The sequence below is a fragment of the Dipodomys ordii genome, unplaced genomic scaffold (assembly GCF_000151885.1).
Source record: "Dipodomys ordii isolate 6190 unplaced genomic scaffold, Dord_2.0 Scaffold6, whole genome shotgun sequence".
Taxonomy (NCBI): Eukaryota; Metazoa; Chordata; class Mammalia; order Rodentia; family Heteromyidae; genus Dipodomys; species Dipodomys ordii.
This window is the reverse complement of record NW_012267222.1, coordinates 10108166-10133738: the sequence shown is the minus strand read 5'-3', so window position 1 is coordinate 10133738 and position 25573 is coordinate 10108166. Positions and strand designations below refer to the sequence as shown.

General features: G+C 49.7%; 1 protein-coding gene across 1 annotated transcript in view; it reads left to right on the top strand.

The window, feature by feature from the left end:
* The first annotated feature begins 6 nt into the window (after positions 1-6).
* Oprd1 (opioid receptor, delta 1) overlaps positions 7-25573 on the top strand; it is a 30970-nt gene continuing 5403 nt past the window's right edge. The window contains exons 1-2 of the mRNA XM_013032147.1: positions 7-237; positions 24896-25245. Coding sequence (XP_012887601.1) covers positions 11-237; positions 24896-25245 — 577 coding nt within the window. The 5' untranslated portion in view covers positions 7-10. The remainder of the gene's footprint in view (positions 238-24895; positions 25246-25573) is intronic.

The window sequence follows — 25573 nt, the reverse complement described above, 5'->3', positions numbered from 1 at the left end:
CCGGGCCGCCATGGAACCGGCCCCCTCCGCCGGCGCCGAGCCTCAGCCCCTGGTCTTCGCCAACATCTCCGACGCCGATCCCAGCGCCTTCCCCAGCGTGGGCGCCAATGCGTCGGGGCCCCCGGGCGCACGGAGCGCCTCTTCCCTCGCCCTGGCTGTCGCCATCACCGCGCTCTACTCGGCCGTGTGCGCCGTGGGTCTGCTGGGCAACGTGCTGGTCATGTTTGGCATCGTCCGGTGAGTCCGCGGCCCCGGGGGCAGAGGGGGGCGGGGAGCGGCTGGGGAGACCATAGATTTGGGACCTGGACCCCAGACGATCCCCCATTCCCCGGGCCTTTGCATTTCCTGCCGGGTCTCAGGGGCCCTGCGGGGAGGCCACTTCCATTGAGATGTGTGGATGTGTGTCTTGAGTGTGTGTGTGTGTGACACACATGCACTTGCACTAGCCCAACTAAATAGCATTGGCATCCCCTGGCTGTGGGATATGGGACAGTTTGGCAACAGTTTGTGTGTCTGTCACAGTTTGCGTGTGGGTGATTGTTTGTGACAGGACAGGTGAGTGGGCCTCAGGGTGGGTGAAGAAGCTTCAGGGTACCTGGGGCCCTTGGAGGAGCCCTCTGAGTGTGAGCACTGTGCAGGCTGTGGGGACAGGAGCACTGTGTCACATCCGCACTGTGCTGTGGGGACGCTTAGCAGGTCACATTTGGTCATGTGTGTGTCAGCCAGTATTGGGGCTTGAACTCATGGACTGGGCACTCTCCCTTAGCTTTTTTTTTTGCCCAAGGTTGGCACTCTATCACTTGAGCCACAGCTCCACTTTGGCCTTTCTGATGGTTGATTGGAAATAAGAGTCTCATGGACTTTCCTGTCCTGGCTGGCTTTAAACTGTGTTTCTCCCACCGTAGCCTCCTGAGTAGCTAGGATTACCAAGATGAGCCATCATTGCCAGTCACCATCGTTTTGGGATTGCTGTGATAGTGTTTGTCCCAAACTGTCAGTGTGTAATTCTATATGTGTATATGATAGTCTGACCATGTTATTTCTTGTCAAACACCGGAAACCCCAAGAGGAGGTGTACATCCAGCGTGGCAGGCTTTGGGTACCTTTGTGCTGTGGTGTTTGCTAGTGGAGAGCCAGGGGGCTCCTGAATACAGTAGGCAGTGGCAATGGGCTAGCAGTTGCTCCCTTCCCCAGACAGACCATTTAGTCAGGAACTCTAGATGCAAATGAGACAGGTCTGTATCTTCCTTCCAAACTCTCTCTCTCCTAGCCAAAAGATGGAAGCTACCAAAGGAAATGGTGGTTCATTTGGGCAGGAGCTGAGTAAACGTGGGCTTTCTGCCTGGTGAGCAAAGGTCTCTTCTTGCATCTGTGGCCAGTGCTGGTATCTCAGTCTAAAACATTGCCAGCTTGCTTGTGCCTTCCTGACTCAGCCCCATCAGCTTAGATACCTGCAGAGAAACTCTTGTTGTTCAATAAGGATGATTTGGTAGCTGTTGTGATCTGAGCGTGAGGGAGGCAGAGGCAGAAGAAATGAGAATTTGAGGCCAGCCAGGGCTAGAGTGAGTTTGAGGCCAGTCTAAATACACATTCCCCTCAAGACCTCTCCAAAATAGCCCTGGCGTTTGCTGGTAATTGGAGATGATCTCCCATACTGGTTGACTGAGGATATTGTCCTAGACTTCTCTGGGCTGTGGAATGGTATCAGCAGACAAGGCAGCGGGCAGATCATAGACTCAGGCTAGTGTTGTGGACTTCCAACTTTGGCCATTGGACTTACGATGAGGAGCAGGCTCCAGTTCCGCTGCACCCGTCACACCTGGCTCATTTCCCTGTTGAGAATAGAGAGCCAATCTCCTTAACTCGAAAGAGAGGGGTGTCTGTAGGGCAGAATGTGGTGGTGGTGGTTGGAGTGTGCGATTGTTGCTCCAGGGAAATCTTGTTTGCCTAGAAACAATGGAGGAGGGTTGGAAAGGTGGCTTAGGGGTAGAGTGCTTCCCTAGCATGCATGAAGCCAGAAGTGATTCTGTGGCTCAAGTGGTAGAGTGCTAGCCTTCAGCCAGAGAAGCTCAGGACAGTGCCCATTCCCTGAGTCCAAGCCTCAGGACTGGCAAGAAAAGAAAGGAAGGAAGGAAGGAGGGAAGGAAGGAAGGATAGACTTAGGAGTTCCCTGTGTGATGCATGCCCACTCTCCCAAGCCCAGAAGGATGAACCTTTGTTTTTTGTTTGTTTGTTTTGTTGGTCATGAGACTTGACTCTAGGCCTGGGTACTGTCCCTCAGCTCTTCAGCTCAAGGCTAGCACTCTACCACTTGAGCCACAGTGCCACTTCCAGCTTTTTCTGTTTATGTGGTGCTGAGGAATCGAACCCAGGGCCTCATGCATGCGAGACAAGCACTCTACCACTGAGCCACCTTCCCAGCCCCATGGACCTTGGTTTTTATGAGCCAGTCTCTCCCCTCTGTAGGCTTAGAGTTGAGCTGACCTATTAATCCTTGCTCTGCCTCATGCAGGTTCTATGATTTGGGCAAATCCCTGAGTCTCTTTGAGTCTCAGCTGCTTCTTCTATATAATGGGATCATTCTAAAACCTTCTTGAATAGGGCTGTGAGGAGGTGTCAGGGGAACATAGAGACTAGATTCCGCAATCCTGAAGAATCCCATATGGATTGAGGAAGGGCAGGTGAGGGAGTCGCTGGTCCTAAGGTATGCCCAGGAGCTGCTTGGAGAGTTCTGGCTCCTGGCATGCACATGTTTTGTTCTCTCTAGATGAGCTTTGGGGGCTCCGATCTGGGAAAAGCTGAGCATCTGTTCCCCATTTCCAGCTTTCTCTCCAGGGCCCCAGCTGCTGGCTGCTGGCACAGTGAGGGGAGGGCCTCCCCTCTCAGAGTCCACTCTGAGAGGCTTTGGGTTCGTATGGACACAAAGGACATAGCTGACCCCATAGCACCCCAATTTGCTAAGACGTTTCCCTGGCCAGACATCTGTGTAATGACTCTGGGTTGAATGATTTAATCCTGACCTGTAACCCGCATGACATACACTAGGATCTCCCATTTTTACAGATAAAATGAGGAATATGTGCAGGGGAGGGGGGCGGGAAGAAGGAGGGAGAGAGAGAGAGAGACAGAGAGAGAGAGATCTGATTTATACTCAGGTATCACAACCAACACTAGACCCAGAGCTAGAAAGCTGATATTATGATCCAGCTCCAGAGCTGCTCAGGGTAGGCACAGTCAAAGCATTGCATGATGGGAGACCTGAGGACCACGATCCTTTAGCCATTCAGCTTGTGCATTCAAGGCTGCCATCCTCGGGGGAGGAGGAGTGTAGGGCTGAGAGGCAGGCTTGCCCAGAACTCCGTTTCTGCTGGAAAAGTCCCAAGAGAAATGGGGACAGGGATGGAGGCAGGATGGAGAAAAGCCCTTGTTCCCCCTAAAGTTTCCTCGAGCTCTGTGACTGTCTGAGACTCCCTAGTACTCCGTGTGGGACCTGACATCACCAATTAAAATAAAAACAACAACACTGGATTGGTTGAGTGACAGTGATAGAATGAATTTTGCCTATCAGTCCGCAGCTTAGGCAGTTTGGGGAATGGCGTGGTGTGTCAGAGAGAGCCTGGGCAGAAAAGCAGGATATGTGACGGGGATTTAGAGCCAGACAAATGTAACTCTGTGTGTGTGTATGTGTGTGTGCGTGCACACGCGCACGCGTGTCAGCACTGGGGCACTGTCCCTGAGCTTTTTGTTTTTCCCCTCAAGGCTAGTGTTCTACCCCTTGAGTTACACCCCCACTTCTGGCTTTTTGCTGCTTAATTGGAGATAAGAGTCTCACGGTCTTTCCTGCCTCGGCTGGCTTTGAACCATAATCCTCAGATCTCAGCCTCATGAGTAGCTAGGGTGATAGACCCGGGCTACTAGTACACAGCATCTTAGGTGAGTGTAAAGCCTCTTACTGTGTGGTGAGCTGCCCGCTGCCCACTACTGTGAAGCTCAGTTCCCCATCTGCAAAGTGGGAATATCAGCCGTGCATCTGGGGCTGGCGTGAGGCTTAGGGGCATTGAAGGGTGAAATCTGAGCCCTTTGAGACCAACGGTTGAGAACCATTAAACTCCTTCTAGGAGGTTCTACTGATGTCTTCTGCTAGATGCTGAGATGTAGCAGTGAGGCAAAAAGAAAACTGGTGCCAGCCTGTACTCTTAAAAGCTGAAATGTGACGTTGTACAAAGAGCTCGGGGCCTTGGTGGTAGCAGTGGGGGGGTCTCGCGTGGGAGAGATCCGAAGCCACCTCTGCAGAGGGGAAGTCCAAAGCTGTGGCCCAGGAGTGTGATACAGATGGGGCCTTGAGAAAAAGCAGCAGGAGTGTCAGAATGCCTGGTCACGAACTGCTCTCCATTCTCCACCCCCATGTGCTGGCCCTGTCCACGGACACACCTGAGGAGCCCACTCATCCTGGATGCCAGCGAGGTGCCTCTGGGAGCTGTGCTCCAAGCAAACAGTCTGTGTTCCCAGAACGAGGCTTCTGTGGATCGTGAGCCATCTGGTCGCAAGGCAGAGCATTGCTCCCTGTTCCTGGACTCTGGGCTAGCCGGGAGGTGCCCTGGCTCTCATGGCGCAGGTCCTCCGCTGCCCAGCCGCTCAGAGAGTTCCCATCAGTAGCCCTCTGAGGTAGGGTGGGTGTCAAAGGCTTAACAGATCTTTTTTTTTTTTTTTTTCCAGTCCTGGGGCTTGAACTCAGGGCCTGGGCACTGTCCCTGAGCTTCTTTTTGCTCGAGGCTAGCACTCCACCACTTGAGCCACAGCACCACTTCCGGCTTTTTCTGTTTATGTGGTACTGAGGAATCGAACCCAGGGCTTCATGCATGCCAGTCTACCATTAAGCCACATTCCCAGCCCTTAGCAAATCCTTGATCTCCTTTTCCCTCCACATGGCCTGGAGCTTCCTGTTTGCCGCCCCCAAAGCCAGGCAGGAGAACAGGGGCATCCCTTTCCTAGCTGCCTTACCTGTTTTGTATCTTTCCCTGCCTCTGCCGCTCCAGACCCATCATTCCCAGCATCCTCTGCTTTCCAGCTAGTGCCAGCCCTCCCCCGATGTGAATTGGTCAGACTTTCTTTGACCCTTCATGTCCTCTCTGTGTCTTCCGGCTCTTCTTGTCAAGTGCTGCTCTGCCACCCACTGAGGAATTTATTTATTTCATTTATTTTTGGGTCCGGTCGTGGGGCCTGAACTCAGCCTGGGCGTTGTCCCTCAGCTCTTCAGTTCAAGGCTAGTGCTAGCCACAGCGCCACTTCCGGCTTTTTTCTTTTGTGGTGCTGAGGAATCGAACCCAGGGCCTCAGGCATGCAAGGCAAACGCTCTACCACTGAGCCACCTTCCCAGCCCATCCACTGAGGAATTTAGAAAGCTGGCTGGCTGCTTTGCACATGCCTTAGTGTCTTCATCGCCCATGAGTACCCTGTTTCTAAAGACTGGCTAAGGTAGAATTTTCCCGTCCGTGCAAGGTGGGGCTGGGCACTTTGTGCAGAGACAGGCGCCCCATGGGTGAATGAAGGAGCCTGTTGTTGCCTCTGTCTTCTGCCCAGGTACCAGGGGCTTCTGGGAAAGATGCTCACGTGTCCACTTTGCTGAATTGAGAGTACTAAGTCCCTGTCTAGTTTTTGTTGGTCCTACACATCCTCTTACCCCTTTTGTCTTCATCCTCTCTCTTGTCCAGCTTGGGATCAGGACCCAGGCTCCTAGGCCAGGAAGGAGTCCAGTGAGATGACCCAATAGTGTCACAGATATGGCTTAGGTAGATCCCACTTGACCTGTGTCATAGTGACAAGGCCAAACAGCTTAGTTTCGTCATTTGAAAAAGTGGGAGTAGCCAAGCACCAGTGGCCCACGCCTGTATTCCTAGCTACTCAGGAGGCTAAGGCCTGAGGATCCAGGTTTGAAGTTAGCCGGGGAAGATAAATCCAAGAGACTCTTATCTTCAATTAACTAGCAAAAAGTTTGAAGTGGAGGTATGGCTCAATTGGTAGAGTATTAGCCATGAGCAGAAAAGGCTAAGCCAGAGCATAATGCCCTGAGTTCAAGCCTTAGTACCTGCGTGTGCGTGCACATACACACACACACACACCATGAAATGATCATGATAAGTCATTGCAAAGTCAATAGTCATGCAAGCATGCATGTACTATGCTTGTAGCATAGTACATAGCTAGTGCCTAGCACATAGTAGGTTCTCAACTGTGACTACATGGGGGTAGAATGGGAGGCTGCTGAGGCCTGATTACATTTTCCACATTAGTCCCTATCCTAGACATGTGGGGGTCGCACACTGAGGTAGTTAACAAGCACTTGCTGGTCCAGCCTCAGCTCCTGCTGCCCCATCTCCCATACAAGCCCACACAGTGCTGCAGGATCCCCTGGTGAGTTACAGCTCCAGGGTCAAGCACAGCTTCCTGGGGTGGGGGTGGGGATTCCATCCAGAGGAGGCCAGTGCTGGGCTGAGCGGTCCAGGAGGAGCTGCAGTTGGCCCTATGGAGAGGTAGGGGCTGTTTGTTCAGAGCTCCTGCTATGGGCAGAGCTACGTGGAGCTTGGGAGCCTGTGATCATTGTGTCCCAAAATTCCCAAGGAGACGCCATGGACTGGTCCCAGGTAAGTAGAAGGATGAGTTCAGTGGGGCTTGGGAAAGGCCTTAGACAAGCTGGTGTGGCTGAATTGGGGTCAGGGGCCATCCTGAGGCTCCAGCTGCCATCAGGGTGGGAGATCTAAGGTTGAACCAGTCCTTGGTCGCCTGTCTGGGAAATGAAGGAGCTTTTAGGTCACGGGCCAGAGAACAGAATGAGGTTCAAGACGATGACGTCGGTATGAAGGTGGGTTGGAGGGGGAGAGATCGGGATATGGGGAACCAGAGCGGCTGGCTCAGAGTGTTGTGAGCTTGTGGCCCTGGACCAGGTTGTGGCAATCGCTGGCTCTTTCTGCCGCACCTCCTGGCCTCTGGAGTCTATGGCTTCCTAGGACTCGGGCTCATTCCCTGGAGAGTGTATGTGACTCACAGACCCCTGGGATAAGTCCGAGGAGTCCCTGTGGCGCTGAGCCTCTGCTGCAGGTCAGTGGCTTTTGTGAGCTGCGTCGCAAGCCTACAGTGGGGATTTGTTCTGACCCAAAGACAGGCATGGGCGACTCAGGTGCCTGTCGCTGCGAGAAGGGCAGAGTGGGAGATCAAACCCAGGTCTCTTTGAGTGTTAAACCCATGAACATCCACTTTGTCCTTGCCGGCCATTAGATGAGAACAGAGGCCAGAACAGAGGTTGTCCAGGAAGAAAAGTGGGAAACAGGGTAGAGGGCAGGGAAGAGGCAGATTACGCTCTGCAAATCTCTCTCTCATTGACTTTTTTTTTTGGTACTGGAAGTGAGGCTTGGATTTAGGGTCTGGGTGCTGTCCCTTAGCTTATTGGCTCAAGGCTAGCACTCTACCGCTTGAGCCAATAACTTCACTTCCAGCTCCTCCTCCTCCTCCTCTTCCTCTTCCCCTTCCTCCACGTTGTCCTCCTCCTCCTCCTTGTCTTCTTCCTTCTCCTCCTCCTGCTTCTTCTTCGTAGTTAATTGGAGATAAGAGTTCACATACTTTCCTGTTATCCTCAGATCTCAGCCTCCTAAGTAGCTGCAATTACAGGAACGAGGCTGTGAGGGTACAAAAATTGCTGAGGTTTCTGTGTGGGGTAAAAACATCTGAGAGGGGCTGGGAAGGTGGCTCACTGGTAGAGCGCTTGCCTTGCATGCTTGAGGCTCTGGGTTCGATTCCTCAGCACCACATAAGCAAAAAGAAAAAAGCCAGAAGTGGTGCTGTGGCTCAAGTGGTAGAGCGCTAGCTTTGAGCTGAAGAGCTCAGGGACAGTGCCCAGGCCCAGAGTTCAGGCCCCACGCCTGGACCCCCCCCAAAAAACCCAAAAAAAACAGAACATCTGAGAGCCTGGGCACTGAAGCCAAACTGACCTGGAATCATGGGCCTAACTGGGGCATTTCCTATGAGGCTGGGCTTGAACACTCTGATCTTCGGTTTTCTCATCTTGAAATGGGCTGACTATGAGGAGGCCATGGTTGTGCCAGGAAGGATGGAAGGACTCCGCATAGAACCGGGCATTTGCTAAGTCACCCATAAACATTTTCTATGATTGTTTAGAAGAGGGTGGAGGCTTGCTTCTTCCTCACTCAATCAACATATGGAGCCCCAGAGAAGCTAGAATTATTAGGTAGATGCTACAGGGAAATTTTATCAGCTCAATATTAGAAATTTTCTTTTACAATAGAGGAAACAACGTAGTTATTTTAGAACATATGGATAAGTGTAAGCAAAAGCAGATATTACCCATAATCTTGCTTCAGGGAAATGCTTTGCCATTTTGATACATTTCCTTCTCATCTCCTTTCCTGCGCATGCGCACACGCACACATACAAACACACACTTGTACACACACACACATAGACACACACACACACTTTTTTTTTTTTGGCTGGTTCTGGAGCTTGAACTCATGGCCTAGACACTGTCCCTGAGCTTCTTTTTGTTTAAGGCTAGCACTCTACCAATGAGCCACAGCACCACTTCCAGCTTTTTCTATTTATGAGGTACTTAGGAATAGGAATCCAACCCAGGGCTTCATGTATGCTAGGCAAGTACTTTACCACTAAGCCACATTCTCAGCCCCACACATACTTTTTGTGTGTGTGTGTATGCTGGTATCTGGTACTCAGGGACTCATACTCTCTTGCTTGACTTTTTCACTCATGGCTAGTGCTCCACCACTTGAGCCATGTTTCTTTCTTTTTTTTTGTCGGTCATGGGGCTTGAACTCTGGCCTTGGGCGCTGTCCCTGTGCTCTTCAGCTCAAGGCGAGCGCTCTACAGGTTGAGCCACAGAGCCGCTTCCTTGAGCCATGTTTCTAATCCAGTTTTTTTTTTTTTTTTGGATCTGGTCGTGAGGCCTGAACTCTGGGCCTGGGCGCTGTCCCTCAGCTCTTCAGCTCAAGGCTAGCGCTCTACCACTTGAGCCACAGCGCCACTTCCAGCTTTTTGCTTATGTGGTGCTGAGGAATCGAACCCAGGGCCTCAGGCATGCAAGGCAAGCGCTCTACCACTGAGCCACCTTCCCAGCCCCATCTAATCCAGTTTTTCTTGCTGGTTAGTTGGAGTCTCGTGGACTTTCTGCCAAGGCTGCCTTTGAATCACTATCCTCAGATCTTAGTCTTCTAAGTAGCTAGAATTATAGGTGTGAGCCACCCATGCCCAGCTTACAGATTTGTTTTAATAAATTTAGGAATACTTAGTGAAATTAGGAACACAGTGTATCTGTCTGTCTGTGTCTCTCTTTTTCTTTGTAGGGTCTTCTGGCCTGTAACATCCAATTCTCTTGGCTCAGCATGCCGAATCTGTGATTATAGAAATGTGCCATCACATCTCCCTGTAAAATACCTTTTCATTTATACCAGGAATATGTTCTCATTCTTTAAAGCATCAGTGTCAGTAGCTCATGCTTGTAATCCTAGCTCTTCAGGAGGCTGAAATCTGAGGATCACAGTTTGAAGCCACCCAGGTAGGAAAGTCTATGAGACTTTTAAACTCAAATTAACCATCAAAAAGCCAGTAGAGTTGTTGCTCAAATGTAGAGCTCTAGCCTTGAGCAAAAAGGCTCAGGGACCCAGGTCCTGAGTTCAAGCCCCAGGACCAGCACACACACACACACACACACAAACCCACCAGGATTGTTAATAGCTCCATTATAGGAGTATATTCCTTCTTTGGGGGGGAGATTTTATTCCTATTATCATGCCAATGGAAGCAATGCTGTTGGAAATACCTTTGAGTGCATATGTTTGTGCACACCTTGTATTCTTTCCAGAAGAATTGCTCCACAGTCAAAGCTCTCCAAGAAGGCCCAGGCTGCTGTGTGATGTAGTGAGCTTTCCTTCACTGAAAGGATGCAAGCAGATGTTGGAAAATCCCTGGGTAGAAGTTTGGTGCTAGAGATTCAGATGACAAAAGATGAGATGAAGCTGGGCGCCAGTGGCTCACGCCTGTAATCCTAGCTACTCAGGAGGCTGACATCTGAGGATCACGGTTCAAAGCCAGCCTGGGCAGGAAAAGTCCATGAGACTCTTATCTCCAATAAGCCAGTCAGAAAACCAGAAGTGGTGTTGTGGCTCAAGTGGTAGAGCTCTCACCTTGAGCTGAATTGCTGAGGGACAGCGCCCAAGCCCAGAGTTCAAACCCCATGACTGACAAAAATAAAAAACAACAACAAAAAATGAAATGATCTGGGTGCCAGTGGCTCACACCTATAGCTCCTTAGATAGACTGAGGTCTGAGGATTGTTGTTTGAAGCCAGCCCAGGTAGAAAAGTCCATGAGACTTTTTTTTTTTTGTCGGTCGTGGGGCTTGAACTCTGGGCCTGGGCGCTGTCCCTCAGCTCTTCAGCTCAAGGTGAGCGCTCTACCACTTGAGCTACAGCACCACTTCCGGTTTTCTGGTGGTTTATTGGAGATAGGAGTATCACGGACTTTCCTGCCTGGGCTGGCTTTGAACCGTGATCCTCAGATCTCAGCCTCCTGAGTAGCTAGGATTACAGGCGTGAGCCACCAGCGCCGGCTGTCTTGAGACTTTTATCTCCAATAAACTACTCAGAAAAAGCCAGCAGTGGCACTGTGGCTCAAGTGGTAGAGTGCTTGCCTTGAGGACAAAGTCTCAGGGACAGAGCCTAGGCCCTGAGTTTAAGCCCCAGGACTGGGGGTGGGGGCAGGGGGAGATTAGATGAGAAGAATAACAGGCTACTCTTAGCCGCTGAGACTAAAAGAATGAATCTCAGATGCTCTGGTCTCAGAATTACACACTCCCCAGCTGCCAGATGTCTGGACTTTGAGGGGCAGGGGCTGGGCCAGGGCAAGGCATGATTTTATTAACTAAAGTCCCTGGGACCTCAAAATCAAATTGGATACTCAGAATATCATAACATGTACAGGAAGAAGGATAATCGCAGGGTAGAACCAAAAGCCTGGCTTAAATTAGCAATTTGTCATCGTGCAGGCTAGAGTTGAGGGGTGTGGGGTGGGATTGGGTGTCTGGCTGTGTTCTCCTGATTTATAGCTCCCAGCACAGCTGCAGAAATCAGCGGCTTTGTCTCTGGCTGGAAAGGGTGTGTTCAGAAAGAATCTGTCCTCTATAGCTTTCCTAGTCTTTCTTGACAAGTGGAACAAACTTCAAAGTCTTGTGAGGTTAAAAAAAAATAAAAATAAAAATAAAAAAAAGCCCTGTTCAAAGAAGTCTGCACAGGGAGAGGTGAATCTGTTGCTGTACAGAACTGACCTGTCACAAGCATAGTGCTTTGAATCATGGAGGGTGACCTATTTAGAAACACCTGATTGCATATATATTTGTGCCAAGAACACCTCTATCTATCTGTCTGCCTACCTATCTGTCTCTGTATCTATATCTATATTCCCATAGTCAGGCACTGGTGGCTCACACCTGTAATCTTAGCTACTCAGGAGGCTGACATCAGAGGTGTTTGTATGGAAGTCAGCCCAGGCAGGAAACCTCAAGACTCCACCTTCAATTAATCAGCTAAATGCTGGGTTAGAAGTGTGATTCAAATAGTAGCCATAAGCAAGCAAGCTGACCAAGAGTGCAAGGCCCTGGGTTCAATCCCTGGTATTGGCAAAATAAATGAATAAATAAATAAAAAGCAAATTAAAATCTCAGGCAGCCCACAGAAGAGGTATCATTGGTCCCATTTTGTAGCTGAAGAAATGTGAGGCGTAGAGAAATGACATCACATGTCCAAAGTTTCAAGGTTAGATTGAAATCAGAAGAGTATCATTCTGAGCCCAGAGCTTATACTTGGAACTTTCCCCCTTGTTTTTGGTTATCCCTATTGTCAGGTTTGGCTCTTCTCATTTACAAATGATGAACAGCCAGGAACTAGTAGCTCACACTGTAGTCCTAGCTACTCAAGAGGCTGGGATTTGAAGGTCTTGGTTCCAAGCCAGCCCAGGCAGAAAAATCCAAGCGACTCATATCTCCAATGAACCAGCCGAAAGCCTGAAGTCCTCTACATTGAAGATAGCTCAAGTGGTAGAGGGCCAGCCTTGAGCACAAGTACAAGGCCCACTGGCATTCAAATACACACAAAAGAGGAAACAGGCCTGAAGAGGTTTTGTGTCCTTGGAGTTAGTGATATTATCCAGGCACCAAAGGGTGGGTCGAAACAGTAGTGTCTGGGAACATCGTGACAAGTGAGCAGTGGTTTCCTGCCCAGGACAGCCCAGCTGCGGGCCACTGATGCTCCCTTCCAGACTCAGCGCCACACATTCCCTAGGGCGGGCCAGCAGCTGGAGAGGCAGCCCCATCGGCTCAGGCACACAGACTAGGATTCAAATCCGGGTCTCAGGCTCAGCAAACCAAGCCTGTTTTCTCATCCGAGGGCAGCAGAAGATGCCTGTGTCATGGGCCATGAGAACATCCGCTATGCAGCTCCTCTGAGAGAATGGACACATCTCTGTGTGCTGTGGACACAGCAGCTACCCAGACAGTCCCTGCCCTGGTGGACCAGTTGACACAAGACCAGCCACAGGTGGTGAAGGAAAGTGAGACAGGCACGGGGGAGGGTAGCGGGGCTGTGCTGTGCAGAGGGAGACCTGGAGGAGAGGAAGCTGTGGGCTTGTTGCTGAGGAAGAGAATTTTTGAGCGCACAGATAAAGGGGGATGAGGCATCTATGCCCTGGGCCTTGGCCTCGAACAGCAAGCTATGGCTAATGAGGCCTTAGGCTGTTTGCCCAGCACTTGGGATCCAGGGGCAGGGATGAAGCCAAGAGAGAAGCTGCTGCCCCTGGCCAGACCACATGCCCCTGCCAGGCCCATGAGGACCATCCGCTTCTCTTGGTTACCAAAGCCTGTCCTTCCTGAGGGCTGGAAGGACCCACATCTGGTGATTTTCCATTTTTCCCTGGGGGAGCAAGGGGAGCTGCCCTATTAGACGGGGCAGGCAGCCATGAGGCACCCCTTCTGCCTGTCCAGGCCTTGTCAAGCCAGCTGAGAAAGCGCTTCCCAGCAAAGCCTGGCATATGGACTTGATCCAAATTAACCCCAAGCTGGAACTGCTGTGCTTTCTCAAGGTTCTGTGCAGGTGGCCCGTCTGCTGCACTGTAACAACTTCCTGTGGCTAGGCCCATCTGACTCCCAACTTGGTGAGATGGAGCCATATTTCTCTCCATGTGTTAGATGAGGAAACCGAGATTCAGAGATCATCCACTTGCCAGTCATGGGTGGGAAGTGGCAGAGTCCCTTTCTTCCCTCCTTTCCCCTTCATTCCCTCCCAGTCTCTCCCCTCCACTCCCCCCCCATCAAATACGTTCCTCATCTCTGTCTTGCCACTTCTTGGGGGTGGGGAGTAGGAGAACCCAGCTGCGGCTCTGATGCTCAGGTGGTTTGTCAGAAGCAGTTTTTTGGAAGGCCCTGCCCTGGTTCCAGGAACCCGGGCACTAATGTGCCCCACTTAAGGGATGCTGTTCTTGTGGGGTGATTAGGGCATCCAGAAAGAAGCAGGGCCAGGTGATGGAGGGAACTCCCGAGGGTGTTGCGCCTCTTGACCTGAAGTGAGCTAGCTGATTGTGACTTGGCTACCTCCCCGTTCGTGTTCCACTCAAGGACCCTATATTTCCATGTAGCCCGCCCCCCCCCCGTTTTTTTCAGTTGTGGGGCTTGAACTCAGGGTCCAGGCTCTTTTGCTCAAGGCTAGTGGTCTACCTCTCTGAGCCACAGTGCCACTTCCGGTTTTCTGGTGGTTAATTGGAGAGAAGAGTCTCACAGAAGGGCTGGGAAGGTGGCTCAGTGGTAGAGCGCTTGCCTTGCATGCCTGAGGCCCTGGATTCGATTCCTCAGCACCACATAAGCAAAAAGAAAAAAGCCGGAAGTGGCACTGTGGCTCAAGTGGTAGAGCGCTAGCCTTGAGCACAAAGAGTCTCAGGGACAGTACCCAGGTCCTGAGTTCAAGCCCCAGGAACTGCAAAAAAAAAAAAAAAAAGGTCTCACAGGGACTTCTCAGCATGGGTTGGCTTCGAACCATGATCCTCAGATCTCAGCCTCCTGAGTATCTAGGATTATAGGCTTGACCCATTGGCCCTGGGCTCTAGCCTCCCCCCTTTTTTTTTCCGGTCGGTCATGGGGCTTGAACTCTCGGCTTGGGTGCTATTCCTGCACTCTTCAGCTCAAGGTGAGCGCTCTACTACTTGAACCACAGTGCCACTTCTAGTTTTCTAGTGGTTTATTGGAGATAGGAGTCTCATGGACTTTGCTGCCCGGCTGGCTTTGCACTGCGATCCTCAGAGCTCAGCCTCCTGAGTAGCTAGGATTACAGGTGCCTGGCTCTAGCCCTTTCTTAATCTTCTCCTGTGACAGGCTCCGTGGGTTCTCTTATAATTAACTACTTTCCTTCCTCAGTTGTTGCCAAAGCAGAGACAGCTAATTAATTTCTGGCCACTTGCCACTCCTGTTAAATGGCGGGCAGGGACACCACTTGCAGCCTTTGCTACCCAGCCGGGCTTGTTTTGCCCCTGTGGAGAACAATCACCCTTTGTCTGCAAATAGAGGGAGCCCCAGCTGGACTCCGGAGGATGGCACTTGCTTTGTTTAAGCGATTTGCTCCCTGAAGTGGGCAGAGCCTTTGTGATCCCTGCATTAACCCAGCCTCTGGTCCTTCATTTGTAAAACAAAGGAATTGAATTTGATGTACTGTGAGAAGATGGGGTTCATGGTTAGGAGTGTAGAGTCTGGAATCTTTAGGACCTACCCAAGCCCTGCTGTATTCTGCTACTCAGCCCCTGGCTGAGGCTCAACGTTATCATCTGAAAAATGGTGAAAAGGATGCTTATTTATCTGTGCACTTGTGTAGATTCAGCAAGTGAGTGAACACACCTATGCCACTAAGCAGGGAAACTGGCCTGCATTAACAACCTCTAAGTTGTTTTTGGGTTTTTTGGGCCAGTTGTGAGGCTTTAACTCAGGGCCTAGACTCTGTCCCTGAGCTTCTTTGACTCAAGGCTAGTAAGGCTAGCACTCGACCACTTGAGCCACAGCACCACTTCCGGCTTTTTGTTGTTGTTGTTTATATAGTACTGAGGAATGGAACCCATAGCTTCATGCATGCTAGGCAAGCACTGTAACACTAAGCCACCTTCTCAGCCCACACCAGACACCTTTACTGAGTGGATATGGTGGAATTCAGTGGAATGTGCCAGACACATGTCAGCACTGGATGGTACAGGCTATTGGCTGGGGTGCCGATGGTCCCATGCATGGGTCTATCCAACATTGACAATGGCCCCATCTGTGGGCCTAGCCTATGTGGGGGCTTGGACCTCACCTGTTGTGGAAATGTCCCAGCCATGAGCATCAGCTAGCCACGCCACTAATTAAATAGAACACACCTCTCTGGTCACTTTCACCCAGAGAGTACATGAAGAGAAAAGATGTAGGGTTTTTTTTGTTGTTTGTTTTTTTTTTTTGTTGAAGTTAGGGATACCAAGGTGAGCTCACCTGGATTACCTGGATGGGTCCAAACTAAACATGACAAGTGTAACTGTATGAGACACAAGGAGAAAGAAGAGGGTGGGGGAGGAGGGGGAGGGTGGGGAAAGGGGAGGAGGAAGTAATCGGAAGGAGGAAGCAGTGGTCACCCGGATGCAGGAACAAACTAAAGACCACCTGGAACCTGCTGAAGCTGCCAGAGGCGGGGCCTCTGGAGGCCTTTGGAGGGCGAGCAGCCTGGCCCATAGCTTGACTTTGGGCTTCGGGTGTGGCAGGGGTGGCTGAGAGCTCTGTGTCACATCTTAGCACTGGAAGAGGCTCTGATCGCAATAAAACCAAATCTCTCCTCTCACTGTATAGATGGGGAGACTGAGGCCAGAGGGGTAAAGACAATCATACACAGTCAAAGAGAATAGATTCTCCTGACTTCTTTCTGCTTCTCCAAGTTGTCCTCCTAGGAGCTATGGCTCAAAGAAAGGTACAGGGAGATAGACCAGACGGACAGAGCAGGCCCAAAGAAAGGTACAGGGAGATAGACCAGACGGACAGAGCAGGCCCTGTCCAAGCTCCAGAATTCCTGGCTAAGGCCTAGGCTCTTCTTGGTATCCTTAAACTCAGCCTCCTGAGTAGGGTGAGTATGCAGGTGAAATTAACTGTGGGTTTTTTTGTTTTGTTTTTGGTCAGTCGTGGGGCTAGAACTCTGGGTCTGGGCACTGTCCCTGAGCTCTTCAGCTCAAGGTGAGCGCTCTACCACTTGAGCCACAGTGCCACTTACATTTTTCTGGTGGTTAATTGGAGATTAGAGTCTCATGACTGGGCACCGGTGGCTCACACCTATAAATCCTAGCTACTCAGGAGGCTGAGAGCTGAGAATCACAGTTCAAAGCCCACCCAGGCAGGAAAGTCTGTGAGACTCTTATCTCCAAGGAACCACCAGAAAACTGGAAGTGGCCCTGTGGCGCAAGTAGTAGAGCACTTACCTTGAGCTCTAGAGCTCAGGGACAGTGCCCAGGCCCAGAGTTCAAGCCCCACAACCAACACACCACCACCACCAACAACAGCAAAAAAGAATCTCATGGGCTTTCTGCCTGATTGACTTTGAACCGTGATCCTCAGATCTCAGCCTCCTGAGTAGCATAACTGGTCTTTAAAACTTTCTTTGTGAAATGATTCCTTGTTGTCTGAGCTACACTGGACTTGGTTGAGGCCTAAAAGAGTTTGATTCAAGTTGGAGTCATTTTGTTCAGTTTGGAACCTGAGGTGCCACCTGGTCCATCAGACTTGATTTTAGGTTCCTTGACCTTACTTTAGGGAACCCTTGACCGTACTTTAGGGAACAGCAAGAAGAAGCTAGAGGAGGAGGAGGAAGAAGAGGAAGAAGAAGAAAAGAAAGGCAAAACAAATCACACCTCTATTTAGTTAAAAACAAATGAGTTCCCTTGGATAAATGGTCTGAGAGAACATTAGCCTGACACCCGCAGGGCTGAGTCATTAGAGTCATTAGATTCAGAGCTAGCGGGGTCTGGGCACCGGGGTCCAGGATGAAGTTAGGAGAGGAAAGGAGAGGGGTGGGGTGGGAGGAGATGTCCTGATTTGAGCCCTATACCCTATGGGGTGCTGAGAGGATTAAATAACATAAAATGCTTGTTCTAGTGGCTGGCTCACAGTAAGTGTCCAACAAATGTTTAGTATCTATTTGAAGCAAGACCAGACACAGGTGTAAAGAGCTCATAAATCATGCCGGGGAAACCCTAGCACACAGCGATTATCTGTCTGTGTTGGACAGAGGCAGATGTTTTGTTCTGAGCTGAGCTGGGCACCTCACAGTTGGTGACACTGTTCTGATGTTTGTGTTTCTTCTGGGCCACACCTGAGCAGCGAACAGATTGTCTTCAAATATCTGGGCCGATGCAGAGTCTGGGAACATGTGAACAGTTGTGGAAATCTATAGAGCAAACCCACCTCTAGACCAGCTCAGAACTGTCCTGTAGCTTGGGGCCCTCACCAGGGCCAATGTTGGAAAAATCTCAGGCAGGAAACAACATGAATGGCAGAGAACAGTGAACATTAGAGCCATAACCTGAGTGGTTTTGAGCTTGAGCTCTAGCAACCAGACAGATCTGAGTGTGAATCCTGTCACTTGCTTCTGAGCTATGTGTCTTGAGTGTCTCTGTAGCTCCTCTCTGTAGTAGGGTGGGTTTGGTTTTGGTTTTTTAATTTTAATTAATTAGTTTACTTTTGTACTAGTATTGGGGCTTGAACTCAGAGCCTCATGCTCTCACTTTTTTGCTCAGGGCTGGGGCTCTATCACTGGAGCCACTGCTCTACTTCTGGCTTTTTGCTGTTAACTGGAGGTATGAGCCTCACAAATTTTCCTGCTCGGGCGGCTTCTGATCCTCACATCTCAGCCTCCTGAGTAGCTAAGTGTAAGCTCTCACTTTTTTGGGGGGGTGGGGGGCTTGAACTCTGGGCCTGCGTGCTGTTCCTGAGCTCTTCGGCTCAAGGTAAACGCTCTACCACTTGAGCCACAGAACCACTTCTGGTTTTCTAGTGGTTAATTGGAGATGAGTCTCATGGACTTTCCTGCCCAGGCTAGCTTTGAACTGCGATCCTCAGATCTCAGCATCCTGAGTAGCTAGGATTACAGGCGTGAGCCACCAATGCCTGACTAGCTCTCACTTAAAAAAATTTTTTTTAATGTTTTTATTTTTGAAAAAAAGATTTCACTCTGTAGCTCAGGTTAGCCTTCCAGTTGTGATCATCCTGCTTTTGTCTTCCAAACTCTGGGATTAAAGGCATGCTCCACCAAGCCCAGCAGCAGGATGGCCTTAACTCAAAGTTGCAGTGAAGATGAAATGAGCTAAGCCAGGAACTGCTTTGCCTGGCTTAAGGAAGCCAAGATACTCTGGGAATAGAAGGAAAATGAACGGCCATTCCCACTGACGCCTTGTGAAATGGAGGGAATGTAGTGAACTTCCTCTAGGCTTCTGGAATCAGGACTTCAGTCACTTTAACCACTTTGGGTTTGCTGGGAGGAAGAATGCCCCGAGGAGCCTGCTTGCCAGTCTGCCAGAGGGTGCTCGGCTGAGATTGTTGGCTGGATGTGACCCTGGGCCTGGCTGGGAGGCTGAGTGGGGGATGTCACACAGCATCCCCAGTCTCCATCACACTGAAAGAGGTAGAGACACGGGCCTGCTAGCTCACCCCTGGAATCCTAGCTACTCAGGAGGCTGAAACCTAAGGATCATGGTCCAAAGCCAGCCCAGGCAGGAAAGTCCAAGAGACTCTATCTCCTAGTAACCAGCAAAATGCTGGACTGGAGATATGGCTCAAGTGGTAGGGCTCCAGACATGAGCAAGAAAGTCAAACGAGGTAAAGAGGCCCTGAGTTCAAACCCTTGGTACCAGCAAGAGAAGAGGAAGAAAAGGAAGAGGAAGAAGAGGAGGAGGAAGGGAGAGAAGGAGGAAGAGGAAGGGACAGGAGGAAGAGGAGAGGAAGAAGAGGAAGTTGTTCTTGCAAGGGGCTGGCAGGACAGAAGAGGGAATGGATTTAGAGCTTGGGACGAAGATGCTGGGCCCCTCAGTATTTTAAATAAAGGAAGGAAGAGGGCTGAGATGGATGGTTGGGAGCAAGGGTCCCAGCAGCTGCATAATTGAAGATGAGCTAATGGGCATCTGGACTTTGAGAAAAAGCAAGGATTTCCTAAGAGCATTACAGAGTCGATAGCCATTCAGTCAGAGTTTTTCCAGCCTTACCCTCTGAGTCCTGTCTAGTAGGTGATGATTATTTATTTATTCATCTATTTACTTTTTTGCAGCTCTTGGAATGAATGCAGCGCCTTGTGCATGCTAGGCAGGGTGGCGTCTGTGCCCGAGCTACAACCTTAGCACCCTTCCCTATGGGTGATCATTGAACCTTTAAAGAGAGGAAAGGCAGAAAAATAAGTGGGGGAGGGATAAAAGGGCTGTCCTCTATATTGATGGCCCTGAAGCTTGAGACTTGCAGTTATTTTGAAGAATGGCTGTGCTATTTCCAGAGTGGCTGCACTATTTTACATTCCCACCACACCAGGCAAGAATTCCTGTTTCTCTCCCACACTCTTGCCAGCACTTACTTTGTTTTGTTTTGTTTTTTGTAATACAATGTGTGAAATGATGTCTCATGGTGGTTTTGATTTGTATTTCTCTAATGATTAGTGGTACAGAGTATCTTTGTATGTGCTTGGTAGCCTTAAAAATTTTGACAGTGGGCGCTGGTGATTCACACCTATAATCCTACTCAGGAGGCTGAAATCTGAGGATGGAGGTTCAAAGTCAGTCCCGGCAGGAATGTCTGTGAGACTCTTATCTCCAATTAACAACCAGGAAAAAAAAATATGAAAATGGCTCTGTGGCTCAAGTGGTAGAGCATTCGCCTTGAGCTGAAGACCTCAGGGACAGCACCCAGGCCAGAGTTCAAGCCCCACAACCAACAAAAAAAAATTGTTTTGAGACAGGGTCTCATTATTAACCCAGCTTGGCCTCAAACTCATGATCCTCCCGCCTCAGCCTCCAGAATGCTGGGATTACAGGCATATTTCACCATCCTGGGCTATTGTCATCATTCTTATCAATGCCTGGCACAAATCAGGTGACCAGTTAATAATAGTTGGATGCAGCTGACAGACCTCAGTTTATAATAATTTCATGTTCCTTGCCTTTTGTACTATGAGAGATAGAGGTGGGGGGAAGGGGAAGGTAGCTGGTATTGAAGGGCAAAATAGCAAAGTGGTTACCAGGTCTTGACACTAGATTGCCAGCATTAAATCCCAGCTCTCCCCCTCTCTCCTCTTCCTTTCCTTCCCTTATTTTTTCTTTTGCAGTACTAGGGAATGAATTCGGCCCCAAACTTACCAGGCAAATGCTCCGTCATTTGAGCCATGTTCCCAATCCATTTGTCTTTAGTTTGGTGTTTGAAAGAGTGTCTTAATACTGACTTTTCCTAGCCCATCCTTGAACTATGATCTTCCTACTTCCCACTTCCTGAGTATCTGGGAGTACAGATGTGCACCACCATGCCCAACATCCCTTCACCTCTTATTCCTGTTTATCTTCTTCAAAGAAGATGAGAAGCAGTTGGCAGAGAGTTAGAGTAATAAGCTGAGCAGGGGTGAGGTATGGACTGAACACAGGAGTAGGAGGTTGATGGTCCGCAGAGAGAGCAGTAGGAGCCTTAGGCCCCCATATTTACCCCTTGCACAGCCAGCTGACCACCCCTCTGCTATTAAAAAAACAAAAAACAAGCTTTTTTTCTGCTAGAGATGTTAACAACCTAAAGAAAGTGTGGGCTCCTGTCCAGCCAACACAGGACTAGAGCCAATCACCAAATGGAAAATGGGGGAGTCCCAAACCCCTTCCCAGCTCTGCAGCCAGAGTCCTGACAGCTGGAGGTACAGCTCAGGCAGGAGGAGAAACATCCTCAGTCACACCATAGTAAATATTTGAAGGGAATCTGCAGGATGACAGAGAGAGGCCAAAGCAGATAAATAATCAAGCCAAGATACTTCCAGCAAGGAGACAGTGTGCACAGCCAAAGAAAATACAGAAGTTATTAGTGTCCTCTGAGAATTAAGGAAAGATATTGTGTTCATGAACTAAGATGCTGTGAATGGCATATTACAGAAGAGTGAGAGGAGGGGAATGTGCACTGGGAAAACAAAATACAAGAGTCTAAATAATTTTTAAAAAGTCAATAGAAGGATTGAAAGATAATGAAAAGGAAATTCCCCAGAGTTTGTAACAAAAAGGCAATATAAGAAAATTGGAGGGTCAATATAGGGAGCTTCATATCTACCTAATGGATTTTCCAGGGATGCCAGGAAAACTAGAGGGAAGGAAATTAATAGAAGAATTATGTGAGAAATTTTTATACTGAAGGACACCAATCTTTAGACTGAGAGTAAACAATACAAATGAAAGAATCAGCCAGGTGCTGGTGGCTCACATCTGTAATCCTAGCTATCCAGGAGGCTGAGATCTGAGGATTGTGGTCCAAATCCAGCCCAGGCAGGAAAGTCTGTGAGACTCATCTCCAATTGACCACCAGAAAATTGACCATAGAGGTTGTCCATAGAGAGAGTAGTAAAAGGTTGGAAGTGGAACTGTGGCTCAAGTCTTGAACAAAAGAGCTCAGGGAGGGGCTGGGATGGTGGCTCAGTGGTAGAGTGCTTGCCTTGAATGCCTGAGGCCCTGGGTTCGATTCCTCAGCACCACATAAGCAAAAAGAAAAAAGCCGGAAGTGGCACTGTGGCTCAAGTGGTAGAGTCCTAACCTTGAGCTGAAGAGCTGAGAGATAGCACCCAGGCCCAGAGTTCAGGCCCCACGACCGGACCCAAAAAAAAAAAAAAGCTCAGGGACAGTGACCAGGCCCTGAGTTTAAGCCCCATGACTGACCCCCCCCCCACCAAAAAAAAAAACAAAACCTACAAAAGAACAAATGAGTCACCTCTAAAGTCATTATCACAAAATATCCAACTACCAAGGATAAAGAGAAGATCCTGAGAGTTTTGGGGGAGGAAGATAGACAACCATCAGGAAAGAGCATGGTTTTAGGTATTTCACTGGTTACACTGGAAGCTAGAAGGCCAGTTCCTTGCTTTCAAAATTCTGATGGAAATTATTTCCTCCCTTTTTTTTTTTTTGTCAGTTGTGGGCTTGAACTCAGGGCTTGGGTGCTGTCCCTAAGCTGTTCAGCTCAAGGGGAGTGCACTACCACTTGAGCAACTGTGCTACTTCCAGTTTTCTAGTAGTTGTTTGGAGATAAAAGTCTCATGACTTTCCTTTCCTGGCTGGCTTTGAACTACATCCTCAGATCTCACCTCCTGAGTGGCTAGGATTATAGGCATGAGCCACTGGCACCCAGCTCTTTTTTTTTTTTAAAGAGTACTGAGGATTGAATCCAGGGCCTTACATGTGCTAGGTAAGTGCTCTATCACTGAGCCACATCCCGAGTCCCTCTCCCCCTGCTATTCTGTATCAAAGACATCAGAAGTGAAGCTGAGCCCTGGTGGCTCATGCTTGTAATCCTAGCTACTGAGAAGCTGAGATCTGAGGATCGCTGTTTGAAGCCAGCTCAAGGCAGAAATGTTCATGGGACTCATCTCCAGTTGACCACCAAAAAGCCGGAAGTAGAGCTGTAGCTGTAGAGTGCAACATGGTAGCACAAAAATTCAGGGATAGCATCCAGGTCTCCTGAGTTTAAGCCACAGGACCAACACACACACACGAAGACAGAAATCAGAAGTGAGGATGAAATAAAGGCATTTTCAGACAAAGGGATAGTTTCTTTGCCTCCTATATTTCCTTTCTCAGAAAGTCTCTAAAGGATGTGTTCCACTAAAATGAGGGCATAAACCAATGAAGTGAAGGTGAGCCGGCCAGTCCCGAGGCCCTGAGGCAGGGCAGGCTTCTCAGGTCTAAAGGCCAACCAAGAGATCAATGTGTAGCAGGGAAGGTGAGGAGAGCTGGGGTCCAGAGGTGGTCTGAGCTGGTTTGTGGAGAAGGGAGGGAACTTTAGGTGTGGGAGACACTGGAGGTTGAGAGCAGAAGACCAAGGAGAAAAGAGAGGTCAAGAAGGTCATCAGCAATCTGGGACTCACGCCTGTAATCCTAGCTACTCCGTAGGCTGAGATCTGAGGATCACAGTTCAAAGCCAGCCTGGGCAAGAAAGTCCATGAGACTCTTATCTCCAATTAACCACCAGAAGACCCGAAGTGGCGCTGTGGCTCAAGTGGTAGAGCGCTCACCTTGAGCTGAAGAGCTGAGGGACAGCGCCCAGACCCAGAGTTCAAGCCCCATGACTGAAAAAAAAAAAAATAGCTGGTTGGAGAAAGGGAGAGAGGAAGGAGGGAGAGAGAGAAGAAAGAAGAGAAAAAGAGAGGGAGAGAAGAGGGTGTGTCCTGGGCTCTGTCTGGTGTAGTCAGTGCTGGGCCCCTTGGCCTTGCCTGGCCCAGCTCTCACCCCCAGTATCCCAGCCCCCCACTGGAATGGAACTTTCACAAATCAAAATAGAAGGCAAAGAACAGCCTTAAATTGTTCTGCGTAAGAGCAGCGAAATTACACGAGTCAGCTGCGGGCTTTGAGACCGCCTCCCACACAGCTGCCACCCCAGCCCCGGCGAAGACACTTCCCCACACTTGGGATTCTGCTGTCTCCCAGCAAAACTTTTTGCTTCCCCAGCCCCACGGCAAATAGAAGCTATTTTAGGAGGACAGATGCTAGTCCTAGAGGACAATGAGTGAGACCTTGTGTGTGTGTGTGTGTGTGTGTGTGTGTGTGTGTGTGTGTGTGTGTTTTAAGCAAAAACAAAAGGCATTATACACCATGAAGGAATAGCTTAAAGCAGCAGATGTTTGTTCTGTCCTTCAAAAACAGAGTGGAATCAGAGGGAGCCTAAAAGAGTAGGTAGAGGACACATAGTGTGTGCTACCCTGCCTTGGGGTAGAATGGAGCATGCTGGGAATCAGTTTTCATCTTGGCTTAGAGGCTTTTGCTGTGTGACCTTGGGTAAGTATATGCTGCTTTTCTGGGCATCGGTTTCCTTCTGTCTCTGAGACTGAATAAACTTGAGTTCATAAGAATCATTTGAGGGGCTGGGAAGGTGGCTCAGTTAGTAGAGTGCTTGCCTTGCATCCATGAAGCCCTGGGTTCGATTCCTCAGCACCACATAAGCAGAAAAAGCCAGAAGTAGCACTGTGACTCAAGTGGTAGAGCACTCACGTTGAGCTGAAGAGCTGAGGGACAGTGCCCAGGCCCAGCATTCTGGCCCCATGACCAACAACAACAAAAAAAGAATCACTTGAGAAAGTCTTGAGTTTAAAGCTCAGTACTGGCCGGGTGTCAGTGGCTCACAGTTATCCTAGCTACTCAGGAGGCTGAGATCTGAGGAGCTCGGTTCAAAATCAGCTAAGCCAGGAAAATCCATGAGACTCTTATCCCACAATTAATTACCCAAAGCCAGAAGTGGAGGTGTGGCTCAAGTGGTAGAGCCCCAGCCTTGAGTGGAAAAAGCTAAAGGACAGCACTTAAGTCCTGAGTTCAAACCCCAGTACCAATACAAAAAAAAAAAGGGGATTTTTCCTAAAATACTTCCTGCCAAAGTCACCCACAAGAAAGATTCTCTCTCATCTTCTGTGATGGGAAAGAGAGATGCCAAATCAGATGGCAACAGGTTCTACCTCTACCTGTGCCCCTGACCTTTACGTAGCGTGACCTTGGGCAGCTTACTTCACCTTCCTGAGTTTCATGGACAGGGAAATCTGCAAAGGGATCATTGCTGGTGCATTTCCTTTCAGGTACACTAAGTTGAAGACGGCCACCAACATCTACATCTTCAACCTGGCCTTGGCTGATGCACTGGCCACCAGCACGCTGCCCTTCCAGAGCGCCAAGTACCTGATGGAGACCTGGCCCTTCGGGGAGCTGCTGTGCAAAGCCGTGCTCTCCATCGACTACTACAATATGTTCACCAGCATCTTCACACTCACTATGATGAGTGTGGACCGCTACATCGCTGTCTGCCATCCTGTCAAGGCACTGGACTTCCGTACGCCCGCCAAGGCTAAACTGATCAACATTTGCATCTGGGTCCTGGCTTCTGGGGTTGGGGTCCCTATCATGGTCATGGCTGTGACCCGGACCCGGGGTGAGTAAGGCAGCAGCTGTGGCATTGACCTCTGTGGGTTTAAAACACACTTTCCAGGGTGAGTTGGAAGGGGCTGTCCAGCTCAGGGTTGTTGCCAACTGGAAGGTGATGGCTGGCCAGTGGGCGGGACATGTGGAAGATCAGCCAATAGGAAAGGAGTGGCTGGCCAATGGGGAATGTGGGTGGTGGACAGTTGTAAGGATGATTGACTGGTTAAAAGAAATTTGTAGCCAGGCGCTGGTGGCTCATGCCTGTAATCCTAGCTACTCAGGAGGCTGAGATCTGAGGATCATGGTTCAAAGCCAGCCCGGGCAGGAAAGACCGTGAG